Genomic DNA, 27,606 nt, shown 5'->3' with positions numbered 1-27,606 from the left:
GTCGATGCGGCTTGGCGAAGCTCTGCACTACTTTCACAATAGATACAATGCCCTCTTCTAACATCTGAACTATCCACTGAAACCCAGTCATTAACGAGACAAAACGATCACTTTGGGCTAATTTAATTTTACAGCCCTCACCATCAATCATATCTGGATTTACTAAACATATCCGTCATATAAACTGTATTCTTTTTTACCGAATTTGGAAATTAAGCTGCAATTTTATCGCCGTACTATTTTCTGTGCTTGAGGAGCTGAGGAACGGGCCACCCTAGAACACATTTCCGAAGGAAGTCTGAAAGGCTTTCATATTTCCCTTTTTAAATGTTCATGAAATACAAAGACAAAACAAATATTTTAAGGGCCACATTCAATAAAATGATTTCTTTATTTATAAATAAAGTATGATTCGATATTCTACAATGTCGTTTTATGTTGCCTGATGTCTTAAATAACAATAATAGAGATAAATGAAATGTACTGGACGTACTTTAACTGTTCAACCAATTGTTTCGTTTTCGATACCTCCATGTTTTCCATTTGACCAAATAACCACATTATTAATATCAAAATACACCATCTGGAGTTCGCTTACAAACTACATACATTTGAGAATAATATCCGAGTAAAACGACATGATCAATGATTTAACCGATTCGGGGTGAATTGAAGTTTATTAGCCATGGTTTTACGTCGTTGATTTAAATTTAAAGGAAACTCAATCGAATATTTCATAAATAAATTATTATTATGCCTATTTTCGCAGCTGATCACTTGGTTTAGTCGCCATTTTCCTGCCTTGTAGGCGGAGTAGTATAATTCGATTTATAAATAAGAATTTCGTAATTTGTTTAGTTTGTTTTCATTTTCCCGATAACAGCAAGTTGGAAGTTTGTGATTTGAGAGATGTAAACCATATCTGCATGGAGATCTGATCTGCAGCAGAAACGAAGGTGGGAGTCATATGAATTTATAATGCAGGTCGGAGTAGTTTCTCTGTTCACATTTTGATGTTAATAATTTCGTCTTTTATGTTCAATTTTTTTCAGCTATGCACTTTCCGATGAATTGATTTAATATCTTCAATTTACAAGTTGATGGCACTTAGAGAATCATATTTTGCGGATCCTCTATGTAATCCTTGAAATATTGTAGCCATTTAGCACCGACGGCACCGTCAACAGTTCTGTGATCGCAGCTTAATGTGACTTTCAAGACGGTGACCTCTCTGAAACTGAAATGATAAATCGGAAATATTAATGAAAATAATTTGTAATGATGATTGTGTATTTATTTAGTAATTTCGAAATTATTGTCTACGTATTTTTTCATTTTATGCTATCAAGTGTATGAAAAGATTGTTGCCCGTGAAATTACTGAGTTACATAACTTTTCCCTAAAGCCCTATACTGAGCTTTAAATAGTTTTACAAACAAACCTCACAAGTATACATTACGGAAGTTATTTTCATTTTTGGGTAAAAATCAAGTACGCAAGTGTTGGGTAATTTTTATTATCACAATGACGACATGCCAGATTATATGCCCGGGCATATATGGTACGCATTGTACGTTTGAATATCCAATATTGCCCTCCTTGAGGGTTCAATACGATTTTTCCTTTTTTGCGAAGGCGCATAATTTTCAGTTCGCAGTTTGTGCCTCGAAAAAATCTCTCGATTTAGGCTATTGAATTTTCTCGCTTTAATTTGTTTTGTTTATTATGGGGTGCCTAGCTCATTCAGTTTTTTTTTCAGCTGAATTTTGCTCGATTTGTTCATACACACAGATGGAAAATAATTATCCAAGGTTTTTTCCAACATAAATGAGCCAAAATTCAATTTTTTCCAATTATCGGAAAAAATTACACGCGTCATTTTCTCTCCAGTCGAAAATACTGATGCTTCTCTCACAACATGAGCAAACAAAACTTATCTAAAGTAAAAGGACAGTTTCTTCCAGCATGTTGCCAGGGCCATAGGGAGAAAATTTAGGCTCTGGATGACAATTATGCGGAAATACGGGGCCCGGAGTGAAAATTACACGAATCTGGGGTAAAAACTATGCCTCCTTATTATGCCTTTTTCATTAAAGTTAGATTTTCTTGAATGCAACCAATTACGCCAATCAAGATTCAAGGTAACTTTTTCCATACTGAAAAAACGTTAGCTTACGAGCAATCGTCTAGATTTATAACCTTCAACTGCCACAAGCTGCGAAGTTACATTAAAAAAATACTTAATGACACAGCGTTCAAGTCCAATAATTGCCACTGAGCGCCTCAATCAATCCCTGTTTATTTTCGCGCACTGTTAGTGCCCAATTTTTAATAAATTAGATCGAATAATTGGGAGTAAGGTGGTTATCAATGGCCGCTCCAAAGAGCCCAATGTGATGTGCACCGTTTTAATGCTACAAGCTGCTAAGTCCGTGACTGCGATGGGAAGGGTAAAAGGTGCAGAATCCAGCCGGCTCAATCTTCAGAACCAACCCTCCAGTTCCTCCACCCTGCACTTGTAGGGATCTCCTTGAGATCCAAAGAATTGATTACCTAGTATCAGCTGCTTAGCTCTGGCTAGAGCTAGGCAATTGCAAAGGAAGTGGCTTACGGCTTTTCCTCTTCACAACTTCAGCAATGCGAACTGTGCGATATGCCTAGCCTGACGCCATGGTTCCTACAGACCAGTGTTCTGTGCAAGTGCCATAATCCCGTACGCATTTGCGCATGTCTGTCCCAAAACCTCTCGCAATCAGATCTTCTAAAAGGTCAGATACTCATTCACTTAACGCATGTGATGAACCTTTGCCATCTGAAGTTAGCGGCTGTCAAGTAGTGCGAGTAGATTCAACGCAAGCGATGAAGAACTGTCAAAAGCGGAGCTGACCAGTCCATTGGGCTGCTCATCCTGAAAGAGGTTAATTTTGAGCGAGGCGCCCAGGCTGTTCAGTGCATCCCCGCACTGCCTCATCAGCATACTTCCACTGAGAATAAACCCTTAATAGTCAGTCGCCGTAACGTCCTTCACTCTACCTAGGTTGGAAAGCGTGTTTGTTCTCCTCCTCCTCTTGAAGGCCGACTTTTGTGTAGCATAATACGCTGGAAATGCTCAGAGTTCCTGAGATACTCCGATTAGGATGTTATTATGGGCATCTGAACTTAGATAATCTGAGAGCATTGCACGAAATGCAAGGGAGGACATGTAGGAGTGCACTGAGGGCATCTGCGGGGCAGTATTATAAAGCAGCACCTGAACACGCAATTCTTTAAATGCTATGAAGCTTGATTCTATTGTATTTCTTGGATTCGGTAGTATTGATTGGACGTGATAATACATTTTTTCGACGGATATATTAAAAAAGTGAATTAATCTTCTCTTTTGAGACAATAAAACGCATATGCTTATTTTTTAACACAAAACCAAACTAAGGAGAAACAGGTATAGCGGCACTGCCTCCGAAATGGAATATTTTAACATTCTTATTTCAGAATTCAAAATAATAATAATCGTTGCCGCGACAATCCAACAGGATCAGGGTCTTGAAGTGTTAGAATTATAGTACCCTGTAATAGGCAATGTGGTCAACATTGCACTCGCCCGAGATTATTACCCTGATTTGACTCAGGTACTCATTCACAGCTGAGTCGACTGGTATCCGACACAATACAAATCCCATTGCCACAAGTGGGATTTGAATCGCGACCTTCCGTACGACAGCCTTGTGCTCTAACCACTTAGCTATCTGGACAGAATTCAAAAGCTTAAACTCAAATTTAACAATATTCTCTATAAACTTATCTTTGATTGTCTTCCGCAGTTTATTCAGACAAATAACACTAAGACTGTCTGAAATGTCCAAAACTTCATGCACAATAGACGATCCCAAGCCCGGAAGAGGAGGAAGGAAGAGTCACTATAGTCTGCATGGCTGTGTAACACCTTGGCATGTCAGGGAATAGTCGTCAGCCGATGCGAATCTGACTAATGGTACTGTCTATTAAGACGGAAAGTCGGTTCCCCGCTGAGGTAATGTGCCGCTGTGATTTGGGAGCTATAGCATTCACTTGAGTATTCCATGCTTGTTTTAAGAAGCGATTAAAATGGGTAGAGATTTGTGGGTTAGCAATATACTAATCTGGAAATTAACCTTGCTTCAGAAATGGCTACCACATCTCGGAATCGGACTGATCTTTCAGCTACGACCTTTTTCCTTTGTCAACGATTTAAGATTTGATTTTGGAATGTATGAACGTTTCTAGACGATGATATCCAGCCTTCCCAAAATGCTCACTTGAGCCAAATTCAGCGATGCGTGCTGTAGATTCTGAGATTAGAAAAGATAAGATAAGATTCTTGCACTACTGTGTTGTATCCTGATAGTAAACACGAATCTAGTCTCGGATTAATGCTTATCATATCATAACCACATAATATCGACAGCCTAGAGCGTCTTTCGATGCAGGAGGAGTATTAGTATTATATCTACCAGACTAAGCTCTTTTCCTAGGAACCGGTATTAGATAAAATACTAACTGTGAGATTTCGGTCCAGGAAAAGGAACATCTCAATGGTCCAGTGTTACGCACCAGCGGAAACTTCCGATACAGAGAAGGAAGCTCTTTCTGTAAGCATCTCAATGCAGTCCAGGAAGAACTTCCTAAAGGGTGTGTTTGTGCTTGGGAAATACGATCTTAGGGAGCACAAAGACAACGCTGAGAGGTTTCCGGCTTCTACCGCTTCGTCATTGATGGTGCATTGTTCGAGCACAGAGTCTACTACAAAGTCAATTGAATCTCAACTTAACAGCTAGACGGAGACCAGAATATTGACGAACCAAAAGTGCTGCATCAAAAGTGCTCTTCTCTCCGCTACCGATGAGGTTATTTCGCACGTCCCGAAGGGGCGACATAAGTTCTGGCTGACTACCGGGACACGAAAGCGGATCGAGGAGCGTAGGAAACTAAAGGTTCTTATTGACACTACGAGCGGGGGCGAATGATGCGTTTGAGTTCTGGGACCGAGAAAAATCTCGGGAAATGAAGCGTGGCGTACAACGTGACAAAAGGGAGTTCGTTCATTATTGCGCTAGTCAGGGAAGCACAAACAATTACAAATTCGCTTTGCTGGTGCTTGCAAGTATCTCGATGGTGTTGGGAGGGACGTTAGCGATAGACTCCACAACCACGGCGACGAATAGTTTAAGACGTGAAGGGAACATTTCACCATGGTTCGCAGAACATCTGATAAAGTTCCAACTCTTGTGGATGAAATGGCTGGTCACCGTAGCGTGCGGATATGGACTACTTCTCCAATCAAAAAGGATATCATATCGGCCAACAATGCGATCAAGCGAAAGTGAGTGAGTAGAAGAGGGGGATGATGATCAGGATTCCACAGAAAGGAAACGGCTTAAATGCGACAATTAGAGGTGTGTTTGCGTGCTTTCTGTCGTCGCAAAGACAATAGTTGAAATTATCCTGGAATGCATTGAAAGACATCTCGAACGCCTAATCGGACAGAGAACAGGTTGGATCATCCTGAACTGACCACATCAACAACCTTCGAATAATTTTGAAGCAGCGTGCGAAGTTCCGGCGAAGCAAAAATCAGAGCGCCCTAGGATGGTGCAGAATGTCTCATGCTGCATCAAAGTAAGATTTTTGAGAGATTTGAAGTTCAAAGTAGAGACCGGCAAGGCTGCATTTTGCCGCCGATATTCCTTTTTGTTATAAATGACGAAAAGGGATGCAAGCATCTGACTGACTGAAGATAAGCACCAACTAAACCAAGCTTTTCAATCTAGCCGGTCATAGCACTCTTCATATTTGCATAGACAGACAAAACAGCGAGTGTCAATCAATTTGTCTATCTGGGAAGCGCTGTTTTCACTGAGGGTAGCACCGAGTTTGATGCCACCCGGCGCATTATCAGCACTAGATCCGCCCTCACTGCTTTCTCTAAAATTTCGAAACGCAGATGACTCAATATTGACACAAAGTTTAGGTCGTTTACTCAAAAGCTATAACCCCTTCGACTGCCTATCTCCACAGTATCGTTACCGGTAGACATGTTGGTTAGAGCGCGGGAGTTGTAGCGAATAGGTCACGGTCCCAACCGAAACTTTAATTTAGTCTTTAGGATTCTTGTATCAAATGATAATAGCATAACTAAACAGAACGGACCACCACGAGGCGGCTGCCCCAACCCTTTCAATTTATACATAATCTTCCTTCATGTAATGTCTAACCAACAAGCGGAAAAATTTAAGTACAGAGATGACTTTGTAAGTGGTGTCTCGATAAATTCAAGTGGAAAATTTGAAAACTGCACAAGAGCCCAATCATATTTTTTCCGAACTAATATCATTTTTTTAGGAAAGGTTAATACAATCATCTTAGCCAGAATATGAAATGATGTAATTAGATTATGTCTCAAGGAATATAATCTGAACCTCGCCGGTCAACCGCCTACTCGGAAGAATCATAAAATCACGGCTAGGCTCAAAACAGCATGTATATGTTGAACACAGCGAAATCAGCCATCATCATCGACAGAATCTTGAGTTACAGTTAAGGTTTCCTCCATCCTAAACAAGTTATCACAATTTTCATAGAGATAGTCAAACCTATCATGGAATATACGGCGTCATCTACGATCGGCTCATTCAAAGAGACATTCAGAAGACCCTGCTCATATCATTTTTGCTCTTGTAAACGAACTCCCACCTGAACTCAGGGAAACTCTAATTGCAACTAAATCACTGATTGAGATTAGCTCCCACAATATTTACACTTCCAAAGCTGTTTGGCTGCTAGAGTCTTTCTGAGGTTCAGTTTACTCTTCAATAACTATAAGCTTAACATAGTATGTTAACAACGTGTGCGCCTCACCTACTTATCACCACTCTTTTCACTTCTGCCTCGGATTTTCCTAAACAAAAGAAATAGAAACACATCAGTTCCCATTGCAGAGCTAGCTGTCTTCCATAAAACAATTGCGATAGCGGTGTCCAGGAGAGTAAAAGCAAACGAAACAGCCCACTATCTCCCTAGCTCCATTCACTTGGATCCTTGCTATTCTTCTCCTTTTCAACATTGTTGCTCATATTGAAGCGAGGGCCATTGTAGTAGAAGCGGGTCTTTCTATTATAGCGTCTTGGATACATCATCATCCAATCAAAATCAAAGGACTCATTATCCTCTCAGACAGAAGACAACCAAACGTCTCTAATCAAAGGACGACTCTTTGATAATATCTTTCAGAATCTTCTGGGAAAATCGTGGTTCAATAAGGTTAAACTCAAGCCGGCTAGATTCGAAGCAATTAGTAGGCTGCTAAGTAATTATGCTCATAACAAATGATATATGCTCAAAATGTCCAGTCTAGACCGAGGTTTACCATATCCCTAGCAGTTGTCTGGCGTGCTGACCTACACTACCGCTCCATCTCAAGCAGGATCTGCTCCGTCTTCCATTGATGTGAATCAGAAAATGATGCCCCTTTCTAAACCATTCTTATAAAGCTGGGATGCTTCGATCGATCTTTCTTAACAACTTGGGGCGAATCGGACAAACAAAAAAGTAGCAAAGAAGATTACTGTGACGATTTTTATGCTACCATTGCTTATATTACTTAAGCTAGTCCCCATTTATTTTTGAACTTTTTTAGGTTTCTAAAGTTTAACGACCAACAATTATCCAAAACGGAACTTACCCTTTCAAAGCATCCGGATCAGGAATCAATTTCTTGTCAGTGGTGCCAGCACCCAAAATGCATGATTGTGGAGGATTGATTACCGGACAGAATGACTCAATGCCTGAAAGCAAATATCAACAAAATACTTCTCTGTCCTATTGAATTGAATTATAGATCTCTCCCTCGTCACTTACCAAACATTCCCAAATTGGAAAGACTAATTGTGCCACCTTGGAATTCGGCAGGCTGTAATTTTCCATCACGCGCTTTAGTCGCTAAATTCTTCATATCCTTCGAAATATCTATAACACCCTTACGATCAGCACTGAACACAATTGGCGTGATAAGTCCGCGCTCAGTCGATACAGCGACAGACACGTCAACATTGTCGTATCTGAAACACATAGAAACGTTTGCACCTGGAGTCCCAAATTTTCAAACCAATCACTCACTGTCTAATGAAATTTCCCATCCACATTGAATTCGCTTCCGGTACTTTACGACTGGCGGTTGCAAGGGCTTTGATGATGAAATCGTTGACGGAAACACGAACGCCTTCCTTCTCATACTTCTTATTTACCTTCGCTCTCAATTTCATTAACTAAAACGAAATCAGTAAATTAGTTCTCACCTGAAAAGCTCGTGAAATTGAAATTTCCTTACATTATCAACTTCACACTCAACCGTCAAATAATAGTGAGGTATTGTGGTTTTCGACTCAAGCAATCGTTTAGCAATAACTGCACGAACATTCGACACTGGAATATCAATATATCCTCCTTGTGGAGCAACGGCAGCTTTAGCAGCGGCTGGAGCCTCGGCTTGCATACCTGCAAGGTCTTGGGATTTTATTGAACCGAATACTCCGCTTCCTCGACCTGGGAGGGAAATATGGTTATGCTTTTCATGTGACACACTGTTATGACATGCATGTTAGAGCCATGGAGGCTTACTGTAATTATAGCTTCAACAATATTAAATGTTTAAGAAATATTATCGTTTGTCCAAAGTTCTTGGAAACAGATACATAAATTAGGAGATTCGATGTTACAAGTTCTATCAAGCAATGGGATTTCTGGCGATAAAAATTTACAAATGCTTGAAAATAAACCAATCATAAAACAGTTATAATCCAGAATGAAAAATGTTTATCAGTTTAAGCTATTTTTTGCCGGCAAAGGATAGAAAAATTAAATAATACCAAAGGCAATAACAAAAGTTGTTCTTGAAAGTGCGTTTGACATGCAGAGATCAGAACCAAGGTGTACATACCTTCGAGCCTAAGTTGTTGAGCCTCTGCCAGTTTCTTCGCCATTGGGCTCGCATATACTCTAGGTCCACGCTGTTCTACTGCAGTCAGTGGTCTATCTGCAGGCGGTGGCGGAGGTGGTGGTGCAGCAGCAACAACCGGTGGTGGTGGTGGGGGTGCTGCGGCAGCTGGAGCAGGTGCAGCAGCCGGCTTCGCAGCTACTTTGCCATCATCTTTGAAGTCTTTGAATGCCGCTACGTCCGCTTCATTTTCAACAATAATGCAAAGGAGTTTACCAATAGGAACATCCTTTGTTCCTGCTGGGATAAGAATCTTAGCCAAGTAGCCTTCCTCAGGTGTTTCAAAGCCCATTGTTGCTTTGTCAGTTTCAATTTCAGCGAGCAGGTCACCTAGAATTAGTTATTAATCACAATGCGATTTAATTACACTCCTAAAACTTATTAATATTCAAAAAAGAATTATATTGTAAATAAGCCTTTGGCGTTGCTTTTAGGAAACCCGGAGTACCTGTGTAAGAATTCCTTAAGCAGTTGGAGTAGAAGGAATTTTCTTCGACGAACTAGATTTACGTGCATTTGGCGATCAGTGCACTTAGGCGGGCATTCAAAAGGAACGGCTCACTTCTGCCATGGAAGTAGAGTGATCGAAAGTGGCTAGAAGTGGTGATTATTCATTGACATATAACCGCAAATCCGACGTTGATGCGAATTATATCCATCTTTTTTGAAAGCTTGGGTGTTTACCCCAAAAAGGGTTCCAGGGACCACAAAATTGGTCCGGTCCGCAATAACGCAAGATATAACTTTCTCTGACACATAGACGTTGGTCTAAAAAATTGAACCGAAGGATATGAGGGATGCTAAGTAGCAGCTTTAATTAAAAAGGTTCAATATTCATGAGAGGGTGGCTTTCTTAACAGTTGACCACTCTCCGGGATAGTGCCTAGTTTGTGTGGGAACCATTGGATAATTCGGTGCAGGGACTTTGGTTAATTGATGGCAGAGATGAAACACATGCTCCAGAACTGAGTGGATCATAAAAGTATTTTTGAGAGATCGAAGAGATTAGCTAGCACAGTAGATGAAAGTAATATACATTGTAGTTGAAGCGATACAGTGGACTTTAACATATGGTTGTTATTCACCCCTTGGGCGTCAACCACACCTACGCGTCATCGCTCGCGGTTACCTGAAATGCCCTTTAGCTCTCCCCATGCCACGATTCCTAGACATACATACAAATTGATCAACGCTTTCGATGGGCATTGATGCGGTTAGGAAGAGTGCGATGACCCGTCAGACTGAGACCCTTGGTTTTGTTGGTGTTTATTTTCAGTCCATCTAGTTGCCTCGCTTCCCAAATCCAGAGCCATTTGGCCGAATTCCATGACACGGTGAGACAGCGAGCAGATGTCATCAACGTAGTCGAGTTGCTTGAAGAAAGATGTCATCGTCCACTGAATGCCTCCACGTTCTCCGAACAAGGCGGCATGAAGAACTGCACTGATAACAAAAATAAATAGTATTGATGACAAGATGCAACCTTCGTGGACTCCGCTTTTTATCTCCAAATCCTTTGAGATTTTACCTTGGTGCAGCACGTAACATTTTGCGACATTATGTGTTGCTCTGATAATAGCTGTTAGTTTCTGCGGAATGCTCCTCATGCAAATACAGTCTCTGTTCTCACTATCGAAAGCTTTCTCAAAATCGATGAGGAACAGGTGATTCTAGATTCTGAGCATTGTTACAAAATGATCCGTAAAGTATTGATGTGGTCAATGCAGGAGAAACCGGAGCAGAAATCAGCCTGCTCTCTGTCCATCGAATTTTCGAGATGTTCCAAAGTTATTTTAACTATCATTTTTGCGATGGCATGGAGCACGGAAATACCCCTTCAATTATCACACACAAAGCGGGGCCCCTTCTTGACGATCATTCCCTTCTTCCATTCTCTGGGAAAGGTCTCGGCTTTCTCAAGATAACTGCAGGGGCTGCGATAAATAACTCTACGGGGAACCCTCAAGCTTTGCACCGTTTGAATGCATTCTGCTTAGAGGAACAGTCTGTAACCGCATGTTACGGTGACTCCATTTGATCCTCAAGAGGAGAAACCTCATCGGATGTGATACGGTTAAGAACCGCGGTAAAGTGTTCTTTCCACCTCTTCAGTTGTTAATCACCGTGAATGAAAAGTCGATCGTTGACGTCCTTCCGAGGACCTTCGAAAGATTTGCGATCACATGCAAGCTCTTGCGTGATGCGGTATACAATTTTGAAATCATTGCGATCTGCAGCATCTTCCACATCCCTGATTAGCGCAATAGTAATTTCGCTCGTTATCGGAGTTCGAGCGCGTCAAGCCCGCCATCAACCGGAGTGATTAGTAAAACTTACAACCCCTTCCGTTTATCGATCTGCCCCCACGATTCCGTAGTTAGCCATATCTTATGACATCCTTTCGGGACGTGGCCGACGACCTGTGTAACACCCAAGCAGAGTATTCTTGTTGGCGACCAAATGCTCATCGATATTCTCAGGCGGGTTACTCAATATATCTGCCGTTCGATCAGGGTTATACAAGCGGTTGATGTTGAACTTAGAGGGCCGCAGGTCCCCAAATCTACGAGAAGAGGCAGACACAATACGCGAGTGAACGTAAGCGACCATCAGATAGTGATCTCTTTCGCCTTGGCGTTCAGATCACCCATCAGAATCAGCGTATCACCTTTAGGAAGCCTTTCCTGATTTGCAATTAATTGCCCGTGCAAAACATCCTTCTCCACTATATCAGAAATCTCGGTTGGGGACCGGAATCTTGCAGTTAGAAGTCTGCCAGAAACTGGCTCCCAAGTCAAAAGAGTGTTCCAAGTGGTTCCTAACAGTTGGAGATTGTCCACGTATTTTACGATTGGTTCTAGACATGTACCTACACAAGCGGGATAACCGTCATTTGCGTGGGGATTTGCATTGGAGATGGAAACTAACTCTGATTTCCAACAAAAAATCTTCTTGGTTAAAGCATATTTCACATTGAATGACTACCTGACCAAATAAAATTGCCAATTTTGGAATAAATCTATTCATCAATTCACCATTCACGTCCAGAGAGGTTAACCGTTCAGCTCGGCGGCATCTTCGAACTATATTATTTCAAAAATTGCGAATGTCATATTTTCACCGTTATTACAAACGCTATCATGATACACTCTTCGACGCCATCTTTTCGAAAATTGATGAAATCAACGGAGATGAAGTTACGTGTGCAGCGGTCACCAAGATCGCTCGATATACCTTGGGAACTTCGGCTACTAGATTATGACGCAGTATTATTAACCGACGGATAAAATATGGTCTGCCGTATAGATGCGAGAATATTCTCGGATACACACAGTACAACCGAGTGTTACAGTCTTCCGGGATTTGCTAGAGTATTGTATGAGGAACTGGAGATGCGAAGCCCTATCCACTTGTACTAAGTGAATGCGGAACTGGTCCTAATATATAGGAAGTTCGTATAACATCCAAACGGAAGAGCTTTCTGCTTTACGATGGAAAATATATTACCCTCAGCTGGATTGGAAAAATCCGTAATAACTCAATTGCAAATTAACAACTAAATAACTGAAAATGTTCAACTACCTTCATTCAATTTGTCGCCTTCTTTCTTTTCCCAGCTAACGATTGTCCCCTGTTCCATTGTTGGTGAAAGTGCGGGCAGTGGAACTCTTGTGTGGGGTGGTAAATTGCTGCAGTACTGACGAACAAAATTTACGTTGCATGTTGTGACTTTTTGCGTATGATTTTTCACAAGGTTTCTGAAATTAGAAATTGAGAAAATTCTCTTAAATCATCAGAATGCAAATATAATTAAAAAATATAGTAATTATAAAATCTGCAAAAATAGAATTGAAATAATGTTTACATTGTTTTTACATTGAACCCCACCTTACGACGAACGGGTAATCTTATTTTCCTCGCAATTCGATTTTGCTTTAGTTTTTTTCGCAACGGATTTTCAAATTCTTTTTTTCAATCCCCAAGTTTATACAATTTTGTCTACTACCTTACTTTATGAAAAATTAAATAAACTTGAAAATGCAATAACCGTCCGAAAATCTAGTTCATTTTATAAAACTGGAAGTGGGTGTTTATTTGATGTGGCATGTTCGGTTCTCTTACAACCGTTCAAAATGTCAGATATGGATTCCTAATGACAAGTCGGCCAAAATTCTGCAAAACTGAATTATGAAAGCAAAGTCGAAGGCAACAAAATGGGCTCGGACTGAACTCAATACTGGAAAAAACTTTAGTGAAATTTCGTGAAGACCCTCATATCAACCAGACATCACTAGCTCGGAAAGATGGAATGCCATCTCGTTCGTAAATTCAATAATTTTTTGAGGACATAGTCTTATTTACCTTTGAATTTTTTTATTATATTTATTCCTTCAGAAAATGCCACAGTTCATCTTTATAAACTGCAGCATACTCAGAACATGAAAGCGGCGAAAAAAGTGCGCATGATGAGATATTTCAACTCGAATTGGCTGCTAATCAGGAATCCTTGGGGCGGTTGCTCTTCTGAATTGAGGTACAATTTCAGAACTACGGGAATGTCAACCACCAAAAATGTTCAATACTGGACCGATGAAAACATTGGCTGGTACAAGAGGGGTCTGACCCATAATCCTCCTGCAAATACTTGAGCAGCAATTGGACACTAAGGAATCATAAATCATGTTCTTTTTCATAACATGATCACTGCATCTTCTTTGGAGCTTCACCTAAAACGATTTTTGCCGGTCATTTAAATCTGACTTGCATTTCACGAAATAATCTTTACAAAGATGGTATGCTGTCCCATAATCAAGTTTAGACGCAGAATTTCCAAGCCGGTCGATGGGTTGTTACGATGGGAGTACGGCGTTGTATCACATTGGCACCAACACAGTCACCAAGGCTGTCAACCACCCAAACCCCCTCACAGGTTTGCCAGTCGTGAATACCGACTGCACGAGATAAAATGTGCAACCGGACGGCACGTGCTGGAGCTAACAAGGGAGCTAAACTACCAAACAGCCTAATAAAGAAGAGGACAAAATCACCAAGAAAATTAACGCACGCGGGATGGATGGGGAGGGACGATTCTGGCACCTACGGAAAGAATAGCCCCGTTTTCCTTTTCTCTTCATAGATGGCCAGATGACATGGTGGCCCTGCGGCGGGCCACCTCAAGCTAAACGTTCGCCTGCTGCTTCAAATATAATGGGGGGGGGACCCTAATTACATAGGAGAACTGACGGTTTCCGAGGCAGGGTTGAAGTAAAAACAACTTCATAACTTCATAATAATAAACTCATATCTATTCTCACGGTTCCATTCTCCCTAGCGGTTTGAAAATTATGGATCCGAATACATCGCTATGGAAGTACTACCGTTCTTTTTGTATCTTAATCCAACATCTATTTAGTGCTGGTGTTTATGAGTGGACTATTTGACGATTATGATAGTTCCGTTGATGTTATTATACTTTAGAAAAATAAAAACTAGGCATCTTATTAGAATGTTATTACTATGAATATTATTCTTTTTATAGAGCTAAGAACTAATAAGACTAACTAAAATACAATTGATTGCGGTAATGCCCAATCGATCCAATACTTGAAAAGCTAATATTCAAGCGATTTTTTTCCATTTCCATTAAAAGAAGCAAGTATATAGCTCATACTTCTTCAGTACATATCCTTCCTTATCATTCACATATCTTTTCTTATCATTTGCCTAATTGACGATCATTTTTGGTGCTATAAATATTTAACTAACCTTGGACGCCTTGTTACATTATACTCTTATTCTAGTACCCTTAGTTTCGTACGGCACAGATGTACTGGAACATCGCATGTCGTCCCGCAGCAGGAAGCAAAATCGAAACACTTTCACTAAACGATCATCAAAATATTTGAGACAAATCAAAATTCTGTATTGAATTGGCTAGACGGAGCGATGAAAAGGACTAACTTATTATGCAAAACGGGCAAATCCTATCCACGGGTATCTTTCGATTTTTGAAACTTTCGCATTGAATTTCGTCCTAAATTTTCTGCTTGCCCGACGGCGTTGTTGTTCGATTAGAAACAATTTGTTTCCTTTTTGAATGGCCCCTCCAACCAACGTTGGCTCAAACTTCTGCCACATTAAATACGTTGCAGCGTGCGGGGCAATCAGACTATGCAGGTCCGGATACTAGAGAGCGAAGCACTACGACCATAATAACATCCTACCATACCTCGGGAAAACTGAACATTCCCCTGCGACTATGCCACATGCTGAACTTTACGGAAAACTTTGCGGTGAACTTTCTAACCAGGGCAGAGTGGAAGACTGATGGCGTGTTGCAGGGCTATGACACAATATTCTTCACCGACAGATCTGGAGCCCCGAATACGCGCACTGTATCCGAGTCGATGGTCCCCCAGGTTTCGCCAGTATATTCCAAGGAGAAGAACTGGCGATATGGGAAGCCTATCGATGAATGGGGTATAATCCGAGCCTGAAGCGTAACATAGCCAATAGCTCAGTGTCCATTAAGGCCTTGTACTCAGGGACGACATCATGCATGGTGGTGGGGTAGTACAGAAATGCTTTAACAGTCGTGGGCGGCACGCTCAAAATCTAAAATCAGACCCTACAATTCCCATTGTCGAAGCTGCGGAAAAGTGAGGGGGGGGGGGGGGGGGGGTGTTCCTCCGGAACCCATCTCGAAGGTAGATGGTCGCGCCTTCAAGTTGTTTTGACTAGCTGCTTCCTGCTGGGCCAATCGCACATTCTCCTGTACCTCCTGTTTTAGGAGCTCTGGCCTCGCATCACCAGAGATAAACGAGGAAGGATCCTGAAAGACGTTCAATTTGCACAACAGAGAGTAGCACCCTCCATAGGAGATCATATTTTAACCAAAAGTATCCGGTGGCTGAGTGTACAAATGATCTCAGCGCGCAGCAGATTCCATAGACCTTTCACTCCCAGTCGTGCTGCACAGGAGATAGGTAAGCTCGAATGACGGCTATTAGAGATTGATTAACCCATTCGGAGGTATTCGAGGCTAACATGTGCTTAATGCCCCTTTGCTTCATCACCCGACTAAAGTGAGCGGAATGGAATTGTACCCCGTTGTAGATATTAAAGATCTGTTCCACTAGAAATCGGGTTACATCTTCAGCCACGACGCGCCGGATCCGCTCCACGAAAACGAATTTCGTGAAATGATCAAGTACGACGATAGCTTCGACGTTTCCCGACTTCCTTCGTGGATAAGGACCAATAAGGTCGATGAACACCTTCTGAAACGGCCTATCAGGGAGTGGAGTGAGAACCATAGGAGTGCAAAGCATTTGATTGAGCGTCTTTTTGGTCTTGCACATAGTACAACTCTCCATATAAGACTTTACTTAGGCGATGTAAGGAGTGGCCATGAAGTTGCTCAATCAAACCCTCCGTCAGCTCCCCCATTGCGCAACGTTAATTTTCTGCGACATGAAAGTAAATAGGGACGCCGAACTGCTAGCATTCGGATTAGCCCCAACACGTGCCGTCCGGTTCCACATATCTCGCGCAGTCGGTGTTCACGACTGACAAACCTGTTAGGGGAGTTTGATTGGTTGACAGCCTTGTTGGTGCCAACCCCATACTCTCATCGTAACCAATCATCCTCATTTTACATTTTCTTCATTTAATATTTTTCGGTAGTCGAATCGATAGTACCCAGCCCTTTATTTAAATAAATTATGCACAGTCGTAGAAAACGAGTAGTAAACACTCTGAAGAACAATTGTGAAAGAAAAGTCCACCCGGTATAACCAAATCATACTTTTTTATTATATTATAAGGAAATCGTTGATCTAATGATTAACAGCTCAGATCTGAACCACTAAAAGGAAACAACGAAAGAAGAAAGAGAACCATACCCTGCACAGTTTGAAAATATAGAAAAGAAGGAATAAACATTATTCACGAAAGACCAAAATATTTATAAACTCCTCCCAATGGATGATGGATCTTTTAATTAACTTAAAAATGTCTTGCCTTCAATCAATCGAATTTCAAATGTTTCTAAAGGTTGTTTATTGAAATCGATACTATTATACGATGGGAAAAAATGAAAAACAAAAAGGCGTCGCAGAGTCTGCGAGCGAAGCGAACTCTTCATGTTTCAAGTCAATTATACATTTGTTGAAAATTAAGCCGAAAATTGAGCAACGGTGATTAAATCAATTAATAATTTTATGTTGTGACTTTTTTATCAACGAACTTGTTGCTATTAAATGTTTAGTATTATATTTTCGCTGAAAATGTCTATACTTACAAACATAATATAATATCACTCCTGACGAAAGCATAGGAAAATTGTTCACAATTTCGTTTTTATCAGGACGAACCATATTGATAGATAGCCTGATAACGTTACCACCGCCTTTCGAGATAAAAATAGATGATTGATTCGTTACAATGTTATACAATACTTTGCATATTTTGTTGATGATGAAGTGATACCCAATATTTGGATATTTTCTGTTATTTCTAGACATTTTGCCTTTATCTCAGTCAAACAATGGGAAATTGATATGAAGATTTGATAATTAGGTCGCCCGATTTTTTCGAATAAACAAGCACACAAGCCATGTTGTTAATGCTACAACCTATCCCACTCTCTCATAATTTATTGTCTTCCGTATGAATTTGAATATTTCTAAACTCTATTTTTACATTTTCATTTTCAACGGAATGAAAATCAATCCTTTTGACAGATATAAGTGCGTCGTAAGGAAAAAAATAATTGGAATGGCTCCAACAGTTTTTCCACGACAACAGACGGCCTTGGCTATGTGGCTATGTGTAAACAAAACCTCCCAATTATTTCAATTGCTGGAAAGAAGTCATAAAGGCAGTCTATGTCCTAAAGAGGAAAATATCTTTGGTAGAATTTGTTGCCTGTTAATCATGTAAATGTGGTCTTTAAGGAAACTGAATAGAAAAAAACAAGCTCAGAGTCTAGATAAGATTGTTAATTTGTAGAAGTAGACACAGAGGTTATACTGTAATTCAAAATAGACGATTATCAGTAAATGTAGAAAATATTGATTAAAATATTAAATATTCCAGCTATTCTCTGATTACATTATCTGTTCTATAGTAATTAAGCGCGAAATTCAGCAAGGATTAGCCGGTAACCCAGGAAGTAAACGTGAATTCGTTATAGGATTAAGGCTAACATCGTTTTCAAGGTGATCGTATATGTTTTGCAAACGAATTTCATTTCATTACTTAATCGGATTGAAAATAATTAAACTAATCCGTCGGCCTCCTTGTAGGCCTGTTTTTACAGTCGAATACTTGACCATCTCCTGGTTCTGAGGTTTTTACAAAACATACGACATGCAATGAAATATTCCACTATTAAATTTAATCATATTAGAAAATATGATTCAATAATGCTAACATTTTTCATGTGCTGAAAATCAATTTTTGTCTGTCCTGACTATCGGGACATAAATTCAGCGACCAATGTTTCGATCAGAGTGGTTTCCTACTAATCAAAAGATGTAAGTGTTCTTTTTGCGATCACTATAAAATAAGCGTCTCATAGCTCCCACTTCATGAATCGTGCGGATATCCTTGAGACTGAAAGTAATGACTATCAGCAGTAAACAATTTTTTTATTTAGTTTCGTTCGTTGGGGCTGAGGCGATCTAATCAAATGCTGCCCTACCTTTACTCTCTAAAGATGTTTGCTCCGAATACATTAATTCCAAAATCCGATATGGGTATGAATTATAACGACCAAAAGCGTCAGTTTGAAATGTTGACAGATCTGAACCTAAACCGCTACAAAACCCTCTCTAGATAGAGCGATCCTGAGTACGACACTTACTTGATAGCGGACAGCACTAATTTTTAACACCCGACCGGACGCTCACCAGCAGATTCTTCCTGGCGCCGGGAGAATGTTTATTTGCATGACGTTAATTAGTGTTTGTTGTTCACTCCTTAGTGGAATATAGGATACCCACACACATCAGATTGTGATTCAGTTTCACTATCGTCACACCTAACACTGTGCAAGTGGTAAGCTCACAGCAGCCGGACAAACACAAGCCGAAGACAGACATCCCAAACGACTGGGATTTGAACCCAGAGCTGTGAGATTGAGAGGCTGACGCTCTACCTCCTCAATCATCGCGCCGTCAAGTGACGTCACATAATATATAGATTCGTCTAAACAAAACTTTCCAAGGAAATTTTTGTCCGTTCATCGGAAAGGGTAAATTTTTTAAAATTGTATGAAAATTTACGAACTTACAAAGCATCGAAGCTGACACAATTTAGCATGGATCTCAATACTAAACAACAAATTACTGCTAATATAATAATAATTATTTACCGCAATGGCAACCGATTAATAAGCAATCGATGTGTAAGCGTCAGTGATAAAAACCCGACTCATAGGCTAACCCTAGGAAAACGGATTGGACAAAGTTCAATGAACTTCTTGGCAATAGATTACAGTTCCTTAGGCGACTAAGGACTCCTTTGGCGCCGAAAGATGAGTTGAAAACTCTGAACTGCATACTTTTAGAGTGCTATGAAGAGGCTTGTCCTAAAACGGTAAAACGGTGCCTTGGTGGAACCGAGAACTGCAAAAACTCAGGAAATCAACCAGGCGACTTCTAAACCGTCAAACCGTAAAGTAACAAGAATGAAGACTGGTTAAATTTCAGGAACTCACAGCGTGAATAAAAGAGGCTCGTTAGGTGTTCGAAACGAGACTTCTTTAGAGCGTACTGTGAGGAACTGGAAGGCGAAAGAGAGACTTCAAGGCTGCGCAGAGTCCTCAAAAGGGATGAGTCGACCAAGTTGGATTCTCTTAGAAAACCCGACGGTACTTTCACGAGCACCAGACTGGATTCAGTACAGACCCTCCTGGAAGTACACCACCCGGGAGAGAAGTGACGGGGGGGGGGGAGTTGACGGTTCTTGCAACCCCTTCAACACGCAAGTGGTGCAAGGGGAACACTGCGAAAGCGGTTGTTACCTATGAAAACGTGAGATCTGCCATACAGACCTCTGAACATTCAAAAGCACCTGGCAGGGATGGCATCTATTCGGCAATACAGCAGGAGGGTATGGAGCATTTAGAACGACCTCTAAGAAATATTTTTCAAGGATGTCTTGCTCTGGCCTACGTGTCTTCCTCTTGGCAACAGGTTAAGGTAGTCTTCATACCGAAACCTGGCAAAGATGACTATTCGAATCCAAAGAACTTTAGACAGATCAGCTCGACTTCATTCCTACTGAAAGGTTTGGAGAGACTGGTCTGAGCGAGAATGGAGCAACACATTCGTGGAAACGCACTTAGGTCACACCCACTTAGTGAAAACCAACATGCTTACCAACGTGGAAAGTCCTGTGAGTCTCCTCTTCATTCTTTGATCACAAAGATAGAGGATGCAACTTTGAATGGTGAATACGCGATGGGGGTGTTTGTGGACATTGAAGGGGCTTTTAACTGTGCGCCTTTTCAAAAACTTTGTGATGCCGCCAGAGCGCATGGTGTTGATGATGCTTTAATTAAGTGGATTCATGCTATGCTAACGCTGAGATTGCTGTGCACTAAGGTGGGTATCCATCGCTACCTGTCTGCAGAAGCAACGAAAGACTGCCCCCAAGGAGGTGCGCTTTCGCGACTTCTGTGGAGTATGCTGATCTACTCACTACTATGCGAACTACAAAATTTGCAAATACACGCTCAAGCTTATGCTGATGACGTGGCTGTGCTTGCTGTTGATCGGGATCTTGGAACGGTGTGTAGGAATATACAACGTGCCGTTGATTTGATAGACAGCTGGTGCCTCAGACATGATCTGTCAGTTCATCCAAATAAAACCACAATGGTTTTATTCACAAAAAGGAGAAAACTTCAACTCTCGGAAGAAGTGAAATATCTGGGAGTCACTCTAGATAAAAAACTTCTTTGGAACAAACATGTAGAGGTAAAGATGAAACGAGCTCTCACAGCTTATGGCCTGTGCAGACGGACCTTTACCTCGACATGGGGACTCAGGCCTGATGTGGTAATGTGGATATACGTTGCCATCATTAGGCCAATGTTCGTATATGCATCCGTAGTGTGGTGGGTTAAGGTGAGACAAAAAGGTTTTCACCGTAAACTAGCCGCACTGCAAAGAACTGTGTGTCTGAATATCACTGGTGCCATGAGCACGACATCCGGCGCAGCTCTGAATGCACTACTCAATTTGCAACCCCTGGATATATTTATTCCAAGCCCTACAATGAGAGCAGCTCATGGACTAATTCGATTAGATCTATGGGGAAACAAAGCATGTGGGAGGCGCAAAGCTTTGGAAGAGCTACTGGGAGGGCTGGACCCAGTTTTTACAATGCCTTCCGATTCTCGTGTCCCCATACATCGGTTTGGTAGAAGATATGAAGTTACCCTGAAGCGTAAAGAGGACTGGGAAGACCCAGAGGAATGCGTGGCGGAATATACGAAAGTCTTCTACACCGATGGTTCAAAAACAGAAGAGGGTTCTGGAGCCGGAGTCTACCTCTCGAATAAAAACTAGAAGTGGGGTTTTTCTTTGGGATAATATGCAACGGTCTATGACAAGGGGATGCCCTATCATGCGTCCCCTTTAACCTGGCCCTCGAGAAAGTGATCCGTGATGCTGAGGTAAATGCAAGAGGTACGATCCTCTTCAAGTCCACCCAACTACTGGCGGCCTATGCTGACGATATCGACATCATGGGAAGCACCACCCGAGACGTACAAACTGCCTTCATCCAGATCGAGCAGGCGGCGCGAGATCTTGGGCTGCCCATCAATGAAGGCAAGACAAAATATATGGTGGCAACGTCAGAACCGAAGACGAATCAACTAACAACATCAAACCGCACTGGTCAAACACGAAGAAGAATAAGGATAGGAGAATACAACTTTGAGACCGTTGACAGTTTCTCCTATCTAGGGTCGAAAATCACAACCGATAACAGCTACGATGATGAAATCCGCGCACGGTTGTTGTCAGCCAACAGAGCCTATTTCAGTTTACAAAGACTGTTCCGCTCGAAACGTCTCACCATAGGGTCAAAGCTCTTACTGTACAAGACTATGATCTTGTCAGTCCTCATGTATTCCTCGGAAACTTGGGTTCTTAGCAAGAAAAATTCCGAACTCTTGACCGCGTTCGAAATATATGAGCGATACAATGACCGTCCGGTTGTGGATAAAATCCGGCTCAATAGGATACGGTGGGCGGGTCACTTAATCCGTATGGATGAGGATGATCCCACCCGGAAAGTCTATAAGGGCAATATCTACGGTAGAAAAAGAAGACGAGGCAGACCCTGCTTAAGATGGAGCGATGGCGTAGGTCAGGACGCCAGACAGCTTTTAGGGATATCGAATTGGTGGACCTCGGCGCAAAACCGGGATGTCTGAAGTTCCTTATTAAGGCAGGCCTAGACCGGATACCGGTTGTTGCGCCGTTGATGATGATGATGATGATGAGACTATACGGACGATCAAGTCTTGGCTTAAAGGCCATGGGGTTTGGCTTGCCGAACGTTGGTGTTCTTTACAAAGCGGCGGAAACAAAAAACTGTTGAAATTTACATCGAGCGCATGTTGTTAGTTCTCAGCCATCGTTGAAATACCTGGGAGTAACATTTAACTCCAAGGTAAACTTTAAACCCGACTTAAAGCTTAACTTAACACTGGCAAGCATGCTTCCAAATGTAGGCGGCTTGAAGCACAATCGACGATTACTCTTATCGTGAGTCGTCAGCTCTGCACTTTTATACGCGACACCAGTGTGGGCATCGGCGATAAAAATCGGAGAAAATCGCAGACAGCTTCAAGATACATACTGATTAAGCGCTCTCCGAACATGTTGCGCCTACAGAACATCTTATGAGACGGCATGCGTGATTTCAGAGATGATCCCGGTAGATATTCTAACTAGCAAAGTGAGCGTATGCGGTCATTGATCGCACAGCAAACAGCACGGGACCAGGCCGAGAATGACCGGTGGACACACAGACTTATCCCAGACATAAGTCGTCTGTACGAGAATCAGGAAGCGAGCCTAAACAAGCAAAGTGAGCGTATGCGGTCATTGATCGCATAGCAAACAGCACGGGACCAGGCCGAGAATGACCGGTGGACACACAGGCTTATCCCAGACATAAGTATGTGGACTATTCGAAACCACGGTGACACGAGTTACGATCTGACTCAGTTTTTAAGCGGACACGGTGGATACAGGAATTACCTCTATAGGTTCGGTCTAGATGAATCATCCAATTGTCCTAGGTGTGAAGATACAGCCGAAAATGCAGAACACGTTTTCTTCGCCTGCTTAAGATTTAAAAGCTCAAGGAGAAAGCTTGAAACAGAGCTAAATACCCGTTTAACGGTGGAAAATGTGTTAAGGTACATGGTGTAATCAAATACAGCATGGAAGGCGGTAGTTGCAATGGGATTCAAAGCAGTAGCAGTTTATTCAGAGTGAACAGCTAAGAACTGATCAGCCCCGCAAATCTATACCAGAACGATTGTCCCGTGGGGAGGATTATTTTAATCACTAGCTTTACGACCGCAGGAAGCACGCAGATATTCCTCCAATTGTCACATTCAAAACTGGTGCCCTTCTTTGGAATCTTCACGATCATTGCGTTCTGCGGTATCCCTGACCAACGCCATAGCTAATTGTCCCTTGTCACGACGTACACTACCCTGAACTCCTCGGGATTTCGCTTGGTATCTTAGTTCGAGCGTGTCACGACCGCCATCACTTGCAGGGGCAATGGAGCCTTCAACCCCTCCCGTTCGTCCAATCGATTGCACAATTCCGATAATTTTTAATAGCGGCCCGTTGCTCATCGATATTTTCAGGCGGGTTACCCAATATAGCTCTCCCACTGTCGAGCGATAGCTGGATCATACAAGCGATCGATGTTGAATTTAGGGGGTCGCAGCTCCACAAACCCTGCCAGAAGTATGGAGAATGTGGGGAAAATATGGGAGGTTTTAGTCGATAAGAGTCCGGCATGCGTATCCTAGATTGCAGATGCGTATCCATGATGGATTTCCCACAGCCAAAAAAGACAAACAGACAGTAAACCGATTTTAATAAATTTTTGTTTTAAACAAAACCTTAAAAAAATATCGCAAGTAGTCTGAGAGGTAACAAAGTTTTTGAAAAAGAATTCCAGGTAAAAAAATTTTATAAATATATTCAAATTGGATTATAATAAGAGCTTTTGAAACCTTCTCCACTCATAAAACTGCTCCAAAGGACAGATCTACCCTTCTTTCCAATAAAAGGGATAAAGTTAAAGAAAGATCTGCGCTATCGCTAGGAAATTATGCAAAGCAAATTATTGTACTCAAGTGCAAAATGAAACACAGCTGACTCTAAAGTTTTAGACTCACTGGGATATAGTTAAATCTGACCTAACCTATCCAACCGACATGCCATAGCACAACATAAACTCATGGAATTCAAAACAAAACTCAGAGAAACCACCATTAATGAGTTCATAGCTGATTTGATATACACCAAGTGGTCGTTCATAAACAATTTACAATAAAACCTGATAAAATTCTCTCGATTCTTGTTCACAGCTTTTATCATGTAAAGGTCACACATATGTATGTACAATTGGCCGTTTAAGACTTATCTTTTGATAAATGGAACTCTCCTAGAAGGGCACTAGTACATATATGTATGCCCCATCTCAATAAAAAGCACTAGAAACATTTTAAAAGTTTCTAGTTTGTGGCGTTGCCTTAGTTAGCCCCCGTTGAAATATGTATAATAGTATAAGTCACTTTTTTTCAATATAAACAGTTCTGCCCTACAAAAGGGTTAACCCCTTTCTCTTTACAACCGGAGTTTCCCTATTAGACTGTAACATTGTCACGTGCGAAAGGCAACACTGAGTAAATCACACTATGACCTCCAAAACCAGCATCTTATGCTTATCTGTAAACGGCGTCTAATTTCATGAACATTTTTTTTGTTTGAAGACCTAAACTGATAAAACGTTGGCAGCGAGCCGGAATCATCCACTGGCCGTGTGTCCAACAGGTGACCGAGACGTGTTCCCCGGAAAGAAGGCTCAAACGTCATCGACGCGTGCAGATGACGTGATCGGGCTGGAGATAAGAGAGGCCGTGACACTAAGCTGCCTCGTTAGAGTAATCCAAGCACGCGAGATTACCACCCAACAAAGTTCAACTGCAATTCAGGACACGAGTGTTCTCACCCTTTACTGATTGCTTCGGGTGTGAACCTCATTCACAAAACGCAAATAGTTGTACACACAAAGTAGCCCGCAATGAGTCCAAGCCATTCAATGTAGAGCGCTAAATTTAGGCGCGTAAATAGAAGCACAAATCCCACTAAAAATACGCTGCCAAAAATGCATTGACCTCGTCAGAATTTGGGCAAAACACTCGGAATGAATGCGGGACGGGAAACATCGCTCAGCTGACATTCATCCATCCCACTATCGCCGACGTGACGTCACAGAATCACCGACACGATAACCCTGAGTGTCGACGATTCGCAATCTTTTGACGTTTCCACTCTTGCCGATTACACAACAAAACCTAACCTCAACCATGCACCGAACTGTCACTTGACCTGAAATTCTCACAGAAATCCTCGGAATTAATCCTTAAAATGCACTTTTCCAATACCTGCTGGTGTTGATTCGTTGCAGGGCCTGCGTGGCGAGGGTCCGCACCGCCAGATTGCCGCGACTCGCCCGGCAAAGGGCCGTCCGCAGCAGATTTTCATTACGCACCGCGGCCGTTCGAAACATTTTCCTCCAATTAACCGATTTGACCGATTTCTAGCGCACTTGCGACTGGCTGACTGGCAGCAGGGAATTGCGTGGACGAGATGCGCGGATCAAGACACGACACTGATTGAAAGGCAATCACGCACGATGGGAACTAACACGGCATTCGCCAGACCCACGGAAATTCGGAGAAATAAAATGAAAATTTTACGCAAAGCGCGACGAATGCGACGACTTTTCCACTGTCGTCTGTCGACGTCTCACCGACCTTCTCTATTGACGGATAGGTCATAGGAGAGCGAACGTTGCCAGGTTTGAATGGCCGCGATGTGGATCTAATTGGCAAGTGGTATTTAAATTTGAGGAAATACCAATCGGAATTTATACTTTCAAGCAAGAAAATTAATTATCTTTCATTGAATTTATGGAGTGGGGTGACATATGCCACGTTTAATTACTTCTATGAAAGTGAGAAATGAAATTGCGAACGTTGCGAAGTCAACAATGAATAGACTCTATTGGAACTAAATTTAAACAAGTCGCGACATGAACCTTTATTGTTACAGCATCAACTCGGTATGAAGCATGGCTAAGATATAGTGCAACGAACAAATAATTGTACTCATCTATAAAGTAGGTAATTAATGCAAGAACTGAACAATTGATTATATTGTTCAGTTCTTGCATATAATGCAGGGAGTAAAAAGTAGAATTTCAATTCGTAACAATGCTTATCATTGTTACTCCAAAAAAACATTCTCCGGTTGTTCGGATGTGAATATTTGTCCTGTAAAAAAGACTAAAAGCATTTGTACAATGGTTTTGCGATATTTGAACGCGATTCGTGTAGCGAATTCATGATAATTGCTAGAGCAAAGCAGAATTAACTTCACGAAAAAAAAACATAACGGAAATTGCTCTAATTGTGTTGCGCAATTCCAGGATTTCCCAGCAATGTCTTGAAAAGTAAATATTATTGGAAATTGTCGGGGTCATCTAGCCCAAATCGCTTACGCCAAATCCAAGCAATTTCAAGACACAAAGGGACTAGAAACAACTACTATCTCCACAGTGGACCAGATTTTGAAAAAAAAAAAAAATATTAGAAAATTGCATGAAAGTTTACCAAAAAGAAGAACAGAGATGATAAAAAAGTGAGGATCATCATCAACGGCGCCACAGCCGATATCGGGTCTCGGTCTGCCTTAATAAGGAACTGCAGGCACCCCGGTTTTGCGCCGCGGTCCACCAATTCGATATCCCTAAAAGCTGTCTGGTGTTCTGGCCTACACCACCGCTCCATATAGACAAGATCTGCCTCGTCTTCTTTTTCTACCATAGATATTGCCCTTAGAGACTTTCCGGGCTGGATCATCCTCATCCATACGGACTAAATGATCCGCCCACCGCAACCTGTTGAGCTGAATTTTATCCACAACCAGACGATCATGGTATCGCTCATAGTTTTCGTTGTTGTGTAGACTACGGAATCGTTAGTAGTACTCAATCCATCGCTCCAATATGCCGATATGGTCGTGAATCAGATTTCGCTCTTTATCTTGGCAGAATGAGCATCGAAAAGTATAGTCTTCATTCTGCTGACTGGTGCATCTGGTGTGGTTCGTGATAGATCCCCCTGCGTACCTGCGTTCTTTAAGAGTGCGGTGTTGCCCGTTGTTCACAATTTCGTTCCGTTATTAGCTTACATTCATCGTAGAACCAGCCGTAGTGTTGTAATTCGCGCCTGGAGCATC

At 41.7% G+C, this 27,606-nt stretch overlaps 1 protein-coding gene across 2 annotated transcripts; it reads right to left on the bottom strand.

Annotated features, from left to right (window-relative positions):
• Nucleotides 1-356: 356 nt before the first annotated feature.
• Nucleotides 357-26,131, bottom strand: LOC119661177 (dihydrolipoyllysine-residue acetyltransferase component of pyruvate dehydrogenase complex, mitochondrial). 2 transcript variants are annotated; one of them, XM_038070395.1, is made up of 8 exons: nt 25,749-26,131; nt 12,608-12,783; nt 8,969-9,355; nt 8,360-8,526; nt 8,149-8,297; nt 7,891-8,090; nt 7,715-7,817; nt 357-1,237 (listed from the first exon to the last, which is right to left on the bottom strand). In XM_038070395.1, exons 1-8 carry the CDS (start codon nt 25,871-25,873, stop codon nt 1,108-1,110), a joined length of 1,437 nt encoding a protein of 478 aa, XP_037926323.1. In that variant the 5' UTR covers nt 25,874-26,131; the 3' UTR covers nt 357-1,107. The 2 variants fall into 2 exon arrangements, with proteins under 2 accessions (XP_037926323.1, XP_037926322.1); XM_038070394.1 differs by having other exon boundaries at nt 8,360-8,574; nt 25,749-26,128.
• Nucleotides 26,132-27,606: the final 1,475 nt, after the last annotated feature.

This window comes from Hermetia illucens, chromosome 1 (assembly GCF_905115235.1).
Source record: "Hermetia illucens chromosome 1, iHerIll2.2.curated.20191125, whole genome shotgun sequence".
Classification (NCBI taxonomy): domain Eukaryota; kingdom Metazoa; phylum Arthropoda; class Insecta; order Diptera; family Stratiomyidae; genus Hermetia; species Hermetia illucens.
The sequence above is the reverse complement of the archived record's forward strand: the minus strand, read 5'-3'. Positions and strand labels throughout refer to the sequence as shown.

Bases quoted from the DNA above. Each gene is read 5' to 3' on its own strand.
- LOC119661177 (XM_038070394.1), bottom strand. From the start codon at position 25,873: ATGTTTCGAACGGCCGCGGTGCGTAATGAAAATCTGCTGCGGACGGCC. The intron at 8,298-8,359 runs GTAAGGAAATTT...ATTTCGTTTTAG, and splicing joins TTGAGTGTGAAGTTGATAAT to TTAATGAAATTGAGAGCGAA. The intron at 1,238-7,714 runs GTAAGTTCCGTT...TTATCATTTCAG, and splicing joins GATCCGGATGCTTTGAAAGG to TTTCAGAGAGGTCACCGTCT.